Source organism: Pteropus alecto, unplaced genomic scaffold (genome assembly GCF_000325575.1).
Source record: "Pteropus alecto unplaced genomic scaffold, ASM32557v1 scaffold3, whole genome shotgun sequence".
In the NCBI taxonomy this organism is placed as follows: domain Eukaryota; kingdom Metazoa; phylum Chordata; class Mammalia; order Chiroptera; family Pteropodidae; genus Pteropus; species Pteropus alecto.
In genome coordinates, this window is record NW_006442484.1 from 44,114,063 (window position 1) to 44,123,879 (window position 9,817).

Here is a 9,817-nt window from a genome sequence, read left to right on the forward strand (position 1 = left end):
TATCAAAACTTCACCACTGTAACAAGTGGTATGGGAATGAAAGACTAATTTGCAAATAACTAGGATTGTGGCTCAATCCTAGTTAACAGAAATGTGTTATATAAAAATCTCATCTTCATGTCAAACTGTCTCACCTCTTTTATTCACATACTATATTATTCTATTCTTTCTGGGAAGCTATTTCATAAAGTTTCTTTTGGAACAACAGTCCTGAGAAATGTTCCATGGCAAATGGCACAATGATCAAAGATAGTTGAGAAATGCTACACACATTACATACCCCCACTTAAAGAGATGCACAGTGCTCAAGGTCCATAAAAGGTACTGTCTTGAATGGACGTGTAGTAACGCTCTTTAACCCAATGTTTTCCAAACTTACTTGATCACAGATCTTTTTCCCCATTTTACATTGCTTTTTATATCTTGCTGATCAAATTCCACTGAGGAAAAGTCTGTTACAGGGCCACCATAAGGTCTACTATCCCAGCCCACTGCCCAACAATGCCTTACTATTCCAAGTCATAATGATCTCTGCCTCTGAGCATACTTTACTTTCTTGTCTGTTGCAGTTACAAACAGCTCATCTGTCTACCTACGTGATGAGTGAGACAGAAACAAAAACAAGTAGATCATTTAATATGTATGCTACCAAATACTCTACAGGTTATTTTATGTTATATTTAAAGCAATGTAGGTGTGAAACCAGAGTCAGAGATGGCTTATTTGCTTAATCTAACAGAGTACTTGGATTTGAATCCAAATCTAGATTTCAAAATCCATAATGTCTTTAATTTCACCATGCTTCTTCTTTCTAAGCTCTCTAGGGACTCAAGTTCATTATATTATTTTTTCAATTCTTCAGTGTTGAGCAGACTGATGAACTCCTTGATGATTACATGGTAGCAGGAGAAAATCATCTTTAAGTAGTAATAAAATAGGATTCAGTTTGGGTCATTCCTAAATCCATTTCATGTAACCACCATACAACAATATATAAAAATAATTAAATGAAAGAATGAAAGAATCTTGACATCAACATGCCTTAGTTATTCCTCAATGAAATGTCTTTTGCTTACCTCACAGATACTAAAATAAGAAAAAAGGTGAAATGCCTAAATTCATCAGAGGAAAAGGAATTATTCTTTATTAAAGTTTTAAGGAGGAGGAAGAAAGAATAAGATCAAGAGTAAAAGCAGATGACTAATTTAAAACATTAACATAATAAACAACAACATAAATGTGGCTTAAGACATTCAACAATGTCAAAACAAAACAAAAAGCAAGCTAAAAAAGGAAAAAAGGCTAACGGAAGTCTGCATAAAATAAAATGTAATTTTATAAGATAAGCCATACTGCCTTGTTTGGAAATAGTGTTTTGAAACTGGTGTTACTGAAGATAAAAATTTGATGTGATTGGTCATATATTTTAAAATTCAGTTCAATATATATAAGGTATGCTAAAAAAAACTTTCAAGGTAGTAAATACCCCTATAATTCGTTTTGTCTGTTAAAAGTAAATATTAGTAACCTGTATGTGTTCTTCTGTGCCTCTGTAATTCATCACTTCGAGTAAATCTTTTACCACAGAACATCCAGTTACAAATAAAAGGGCGCTCCCCAGAATGCCAACGCAGATGAGCTCTCAGATGTGAGGTCTTCCCATAGACTTTACCACATCCTGGAATATGACAAATGTGTTGCTTCTTTTTCCCAAGATTGGTACCTCTAAAAAACACACACAGAATAATATATACTTATATGAAAATATTCAAATAAACATTACCACATATATCATATAATCCCATGTTGAATTTCAAGTAGAAGACATTATCATCATGAAGTCAATCAGAAACCAAGACCACTTAAAAGCAATTTAAATAAAAATTTATATCTCAAACATATAAATTTTACTCCAGAATGCAATTGCTGTCCAACTGTAAATATACTCAAGTATAATAGAATTTAAAAGGACACATCATATATAATGTATAATTAACTATTTATTATTTTGTCAGGGCCATTCACAAAGTCTATACATAAGCCCAACCCAATTTAGTTGTACGGGAAACCAAATGGTCTGTCTACTCAAAGTCACCACGTCAGCTAATTTAAAAAGTAAATAAATCAAGCATGAATGCGTAACTAATCATAGGTACAAATAAAAGGTAGATGGGCACCTTAAGCAGACTTTAATTAACAATGATTTAAGCACATTTATTCATGAATTTGTACGGCCACACCCTGAATATATACTGGAGAAAGTCGAAGAAAAATTCTGGACAAAGCTATTGTCTTGGTTTCCTCAGTACTATATGAAATACATGTAAGTCAAAATTATCTTTACAGTTAAAATTCTCTTTGTAGTAACCATGCAAAGACACCCAAAATTATACATCAGAGATATAATTATAAAGTTTCTCCACATCGCAAAATTTGACATTTGTTACATTTCAGTATCTGATACCAAGAACAGGGTTTGGGAGATATGTGCTTATTAGATAGGTGAACAGAGGTATCTTATAAGGCCTAAGCAAGAAGAAAATTTTTGATTCCAGAACTGATATCCAAATAGTATTAAATACTACTTAATACTCAAGCTTAAAAGAAATTAGGCTAGTTATTGAATAAAAATGAATTTATAAAAAAACTTGAAATTTTCTATTCAACGTCAAAATCACATTATATAAATTTTGCAATGTTTCTGAGATTAAAAAAGGTACATTTAAGACCCCCCCAACTTCCCCTCCTCCCCCAATCTCACAGTCTAGCTATAGCCTATAAACCTTCCGTAAGCCTGAAAATCCTCCTGTATATATAATATACCTATCATTTTTCAATTTTTACTGGAAAAATGCATATTTCCCCACATTTATATTTTAATGTACTCACACTCAGTAGCATGTGAAATTGCCATAGGACAAACAGTGCTAAACGGTGCAGTGCTGGCTGTTAGATGCCATAGGTGTTCTGAACAGGGAGACATCAATGTGGGCTCCAGTAGTTAGAGAAGGCTTCGTGGAGGTGGGTAGGATTTAGATAGAAAGGAGGGAAGGCATTCCAGGCAGAGGAATAGCATAAGTAAAGACAAGGAGGAGTCATGCTGTTGTCTCAAGGGCAAGGATGTCATAATCTAATACAATTCTAGTTTCTGCTCCAGTCCACCCCCAATTTCTACAACTCTCTTCAAAGAGCTGTGTTGAATGAAACAGGTTTTTCTGGTTCACCTGCAATGCCAAAGTCTTAACCAAAGCCAATATTGTTTCCATTTAATTTAGATATTTAAATTTATTTTATTTATTCTTAAATAGCCCTAAGAAAAGAGCAATGCTTGTGGCTATTGGTGTACAAACCAATTTTACATATTGTGTTCACCACAGCAATTTCACAGAGAATCCAATTCAGTTCACTGTTGTACTCAAGACTTCTTGCCTCTCTTCTAAGCCTACCACTAAGGTGAATCAATGTGCTTTTATGAACTCAAAAGTACTATTTCACTAACTTAGCAAACAAAAATTTAGCTTGAGAAAACTAACAAAGCACAAGATTGTAACATATTACAGCAACAAATCTGGGTTCTCAAAGAACCAAGAAGCCAGGGAAAGATGTTTTAAAATATTAAAGGTATTCATTATAAGGAAATGAGAAATATTCACTGTTTGGAAATGGGACAGGCATCTAAGAAAGGAAACAATGGAGACAGGGGCACACACAAATATATAATTTAAGGGAAAAGCTAATACCCAGGTCTAAGTTTCAATTTAAAAAGGAAATTTTATTCCAGATAAGATCTACATATGCTAGATATGAATTTATGGCATGTGAGGTAAAAGAAGGAAAAGAATTGAAGTAAATTTCCTAACAAACCAGGTAATAAAGGATTTAGCCATAAGTTTTCTTCTTGATTTTCATAATCATTCCACCAATACCTATTAAATAACCTGAAAAAAAAACTAAGAATTTTAAGTTTCTGCTATTGAGTTCCTAAACATGTTGCAAATAATGTATTAATGCCAAGACAGAGTGACACAAACTAAAGGTAGAGGGATTAAGAAAAGTTAAATAAACCAAGTCTTTCTTTTGCTTGGGATGGGAGAAACGGGACACAAACTGAAATACTGACAAAGAAAAGAGATTTTGCAAAATAACTTAATTTTAAAAATATGGATTGATGTTTAATCCACACAAACCTACATAACAATAATGCCTTTAGAATTTATTTCACTTTATTAAAATTATTTGTCTCTTGCACTAAAGTTTCTGAAGGTTGGTTCTGCTTAATATTGAATAAACGATCATATGAATATTAATATAATTGTATTTTACATTTTGCTAAAAGAGTAAACAAATGAAATTTAACTCTCTAAAGATGCCACCTTACACGGTCTTTCTTTTCTTTTTTTTTTAAAGATATGGCTGAGAAAATAAGGCCAACATTCTAATATCTTTTAAGTACCACCTATCTCACCATTGCAGAACACTTTGGAATATTTTGAATTTACTATGTTTTTATTAATTAGATGCATCAACTATCAATGATATAATTGTGCCTACTATGTACACACAACACACACACGCACACACGCGCACACGCGCACACACACATACACGCACTGGCTGAATTTTGTTCAAATGAGCTCTAAGATTTTGATTGTTTAGAATAGTTATTTTAAAATGAACTCACAAAACTAGAAATAAATGTTAAGACTTTTACAATCCTCAGGATAGGGAAATTTTTTAGCAGCATAACAAAGCATCTTATGAAGACTGACCAACTAAATATTTTCTTCTTAAAAACTTTGCAAACTTGAAGCGATGAAACTCATTCTTTGTGTAACAATGCGTTTTGCAAACCACTGACATAAAGTTGAAAGGCAATATAAACCCAGAAAAAATATCTGCATATATGACAGTTAAACACACAAATTAACAAATTCACAAGACAAAAAACAATTCAAAAAAAATTTTCAAATGGTAAAATAACATACCAAAAAAAGTTCAATCTCACAAAGTAATAAAATATAATAAAGCAATATTGAGATATTATATTTTCATCTGTCAGACTTTTTAAACATTTAAAAAAACGATAAAACCAATTACTGGCAAGAGTGTGGGAAAGCAGATACTCTCATACACCTCTGGTAAAAGTATAAATTGATACAGCTTTTCTAGCAGAAAATTCTCTTTGATCCAAGAATCCCTCTTCTGCCAACTTACACTGATGAAATAATCAGACGAATGTGCAAAAATATATATGTAAGAATTAAAATGACAATAAACTTCAAAAAAAAAAATAAGTTAAATTCTTATGCATCCATACAATAGACTACTATACAGCCAAAAAAAAATTTGATGCAGACTCTATATAGACTTGGAAATAGGGTCACAAAAATTTTCAAAATAAGAGCAGACATGTAACACAGTGAGAAGATGATTCTACTTTAAAATATAATAAAATAAAAAAAATGTCACAATGGTTACCTTAAAGTGGGGTTTTTATATTCTTTTAATATTCTTCTATATTTCTGAATTTTTATGAGCATGCATTAAAATAAAATTCTTAAAAATATATCTATTAAATTAACCCATTTCCCATTTACCCCGAAAATATTCACCAGTGGCACGTGTGGTTGCATTTACCCCAAGATAATTCGTGGATACAGTCCTAACCTTACCCCCTAAGTTTGCCACAAAATATCTCACTTTATTATTTTCATATTACTCTAGTATATCAATAGTCTTTGGAAACAAATGACATCACTCTATTTATAGCATTGTTTTTAGTCGTGGTACTTCCATTTACAAAATACAGTAATCCTCTATCACTGAAAATGTCAAATCCTAGAAAACGTAGCATTCCTATGTGTGATGTTAAAGTACACTAGCAACAAGCTGCACTTTTTTTTTTTTTAAGAGAAAAGGGCTAGACATACTAACCAAATCTACAGTCATAATGAAAGGCTTTTATAACATACCTCTCAGAAATGGCACTGTTTATTAAACAGACAAAAAATACTATTAATACAGTTAGTGAGCTTGACCTAATAGAGATTTTCTATCTGCCTTTGAGTTGGTCTTATTGATTTGCACATTGGTCAGCCTATTCTTAATAAAAGTAATGAATAATAACCATGATCGTTGAGAGCTTACTGTGTTCTAGACAGTCTTGTGAGGCATAGAGAGGCTGGAAATAACCTTGTAAAAGCACATACAAGAGGGATTTAGACCCAGTGTCTTACTCTAGAGCTTTACCACTAGAGCTTCCAAAGTGGATTTGCTTTTGCATCTGATACTTAGATACTTGTATTTACTGGTAATTATTCAGTTGTTTGAAATTTTATGTATTCTTTGAATTGTTTTGGTCAGTTTATATAAGTAAGCATGTAATTCTAGTTAGGCAATAAGTTCTGAAATTTACTCTCATTTTTAGAGGAACTTTCAAGATAACTGTTTATGAAAGTCAAATCTAACTGAGGGTCAAGGTCTGGCCTGTTTTACTTATTCTTTAAAGTTCTATCACTTTTAATTCTGTATATTTCAAAGCTGTGGGGGACAAGGTAGCATGATTATTAAATTGTCTTGGTAAAAAGTTTACATTAAGAAATATACCTCTGTCTATTCATGATTTTCACATTAATCCTACCTTGCCTAATACTAGCACTGCTATCCACGTTTTATTTTTGTTAACATTTCCCTAATCTTCTTTCATCCTTTTATCTTTAACATTCCTGTACCAATTTATCTGAGGTGTTCCTTATAACCAACATAAGGTTGGATTTTGTTTTTTAAACATAATGTGTCTCAATTTCTTAATTATTAAGCTTATTAATCCATCCACATTTGATATAATTACTGATGTGTTTTGAGTTTTTCCTGTCACGATGTTGTCCTAGTTTATTTTTAAAAACATTAAACTGAAATACAGTTCTACTTTTTTAAAAATTCTGACATTAATGCTTATTATTCATTTCTGTTGAAAATGGAAATGCTTATGCTTATCAACTATTTCTGAACTTTTTATGTTTATACAACTGCTATTCTCAAGCTAAGAATCAGCTTTTTATCTGTATTTAAGCAAATTTCATTGCCAGTTTGCAAATAGGCTAATTTCTGATATGAGCCTGTTAAATGGCACCTGTTACACTGTTTTTCAAGAAAAAGCAAACTAGGTAATTTTAGTTTTAAAAGGAGCTTTAGGATTTGGAATTTTTTTATATAATTTCTTCTCTTAACTTTTTCTGCCACACTCATACATACACACAAAATGATCATGTAATGAATAATATCCCATAATTAAGTGATATGGCATGCAGTATTTCAAAAATTAGGGTGATGATATTAGCAGTCTTGAAAAGAAAATAATGTTTCATGTGTGCATACCTCCCACCACCTTCTTTACAGTTGGGACAGGTGCAAGCTACCCTCCGAAGTCTTTTTCCTTCTTGATGTTGTTGGTCCCCTTCTTCATCTACCACCTGTACTCTTAAGTGTGTTAGATCATTGGTATTCAATGTAGAATCACCACTGAGCTGCCACTCTTCGGGATCAGGTTCTTCTTCCTTAATCCTAATATCTAAAGAAAAAAACAAATACAGATGAGAACAAGCCCATTGGCTCAAAAAGGTAGCATGAAATCTAAGCCTCACTAAAGTGAATATTGTATAAAAGTCAAAAATCATCTGTTTATGAAGCATAATCCTTGCTCCTTGTTGTGGCTTATTCTTTCAAAATAATCTATTTTATTGTAAATATCAGAGTAAGCCAAAAAGGGAATAAAGCCAGCTTGAGAATTTGCTTTTTAAAAGACTGATCAAGAAAACCAAGTAATTTCTTTTGAATAAGCTGAGGCATAAACAACCTAAAACTTCAATTATAACTGATCTATTAGTAAATACAATTTTCAATTCAGATTGGAACAAAATCTAATACATTAAACCTCTCTTTCACAATCTATATCAATTATACTTGTCTGTAGGTACTATGTGAATGCAAAAAGGTGCCATTCACTTCAATCTGTTATTCACGAATTTAAGCTTTAAAGTCAATTATTACTAAAATATCCACAAATTTTCATTTTGATTTATGTAAACTAAAATTCTTAATGAAAATTTATCATTTTACATCTGTATTAGTCACTAATAATTGGGTGAAATAGCCTAAAAATATCAAATGTATCCAATAACTCCTGAATTTATACTAATGAAAACTAGAATGTATAATCAACAATCAAGAAAAATGGTACAAACAGTTTAAAACTAGTTTATTTTATCGGAATAATCACAATCAAGAATTACGAAGAAAAATGGGAAGAGAGGGGTCTCTGGCCTCGGCAACAGGGTAAATGGTAGTGCTATTCACTGACATAGAAAATAATGTTGAAACACAGATGGAGGTTCAAGGTTGAAGGTTATGGAGTCTAAACTGTTTGTGAGACATAGAAGAAAAGAAGCTGGACCTACAAGTCTGGAAATCAGAAAGAGGTATGGTCCTAGAGATATAGAAGTTATCAGTGTATACTAAGTCATGGAGTCAGTCCATCCAAAGAAGTAAGTTAAGTCAGCAGTCCCCAACCTTTTTGGCACCAGGGACCAGTGCTCCTATGAGAATCTAATCCCTGATGATCTGAGGTGGAGCTGAGGCAGTGATGCCAGCGCTGGAGAGCAACTGCAAATATAAGATGAACCTTCGTTCACTCGCCTACTGCTCACTACCTGCTGTGCAATCAATCAGGTTCCTAACAGGCCACAGACAGGTACTGGTCCTTGGCCCGGGGATTGGGGACCTCTGAGTTGGAGGATTTTGAGCAGAGGATTCATGATCTAACTCACTTACAGATCACTCTAGCTTCTGTATTGAGAACAGACAGTAGGAGGAGTGTCTTAGACAGTAGGGGGTTGGGGACCTTCAGGTTAGGTCACTCAAGAGCTATGAGTAGAAAGAGAAAAGCAAGGGTCTATGAGGAATACGAACATTTAAGAACAGGCAGATGAAGAGAAACTTGCAAAGAAAAGAAGCAGCCAAGAAAATGTGCAGAAAGTGTTTAATGATAAGTATAGTTAAGTTTTGCAAGTCTGGCTTGAGAAAGATATAGAAACATGGCAGTAGAAGCTAAAGGGGACTACGGAAGAGAGCTACAAGGTGGGGAGTGTTTTGTTTTGTTTTGAAAGACAAGACTTGAGCATGTTTAAATGTTTACGGGGAAGAGCCATTACAGAGGGAGAGGCTGAAACACTGGCATAGTCCCTAAGAAGTCAGGAGAGGATGATGATCCAGAGTACTCACAACTGATGTTGCACAGCTACCTACCTCTCCCTCTGTTACACGAGGAAGAGCTATTATGCTTCACAAACTGTGCTAGACCCCAGATACAGAGAGAACGTGATGGCTGGAAATTAAAAGAAAATTGGTTTCTATTTCCTCAGTGAAATGACGTAAGACTTAGATGTAAAATTCCTCCAGATACACAACATAAATGAGTACTGACTTCTGTTACTTATTAGTCATTTATGATAAAACATATATGTTCTTGCACAAATATGGCACAGTATTAGCTTTTTCAAGCTAAATAAAAAACAAAGCATATGGATATCATATATCCAGAGCTGGTTGATTTTAAGTACATAAAATGAGGCATTTTATCAAATATTTTTTAAAGCTGTTCGTCCTACATTTGTGACAAAATAGCAGGGAAAAAAGGGACAAAATACTAATATCAAGAATGGATAAAGATGTCTACAAAGACAGAAGAAAGATTTAAGGACAATATAGAGAACAAAAAAAGAAATTGATGAAAGAGTAACCTTACTGAGGTGATGAAGAT

The 9,817-nt window shown here is 33.0% G+C and overlaps 1 protein-coding gene across 1 annotated transcript in view; it reads right to left on the reverse strand.

Moving 5' to 3' along the window:
- SP3 (Sp3 transcription factor) overlaps positions 1 to 9,817 on the reverse strand; it is a gene marked incomplete at its 5' end in the record, with an annotated part of 40,622 nt that overhangs the window by 3,310 nt on the left and 27,495 nt on the right. Inside the window, 2 exons of the mRNA XM_025039292.1 lie at positions 1,529 to 1,725; positions 7,378 to 7,570. Of these exons, the coding sequence (XP_024895060.1) occupies positions 1,529 to 1,725; positions 7,378 to 7,570 (390 nt within the window). The remainder of the gene's footprint in view (positions 1 to 1,528; positions 1,726 to 7,377; positions 7,571 to 9,817) is intronic.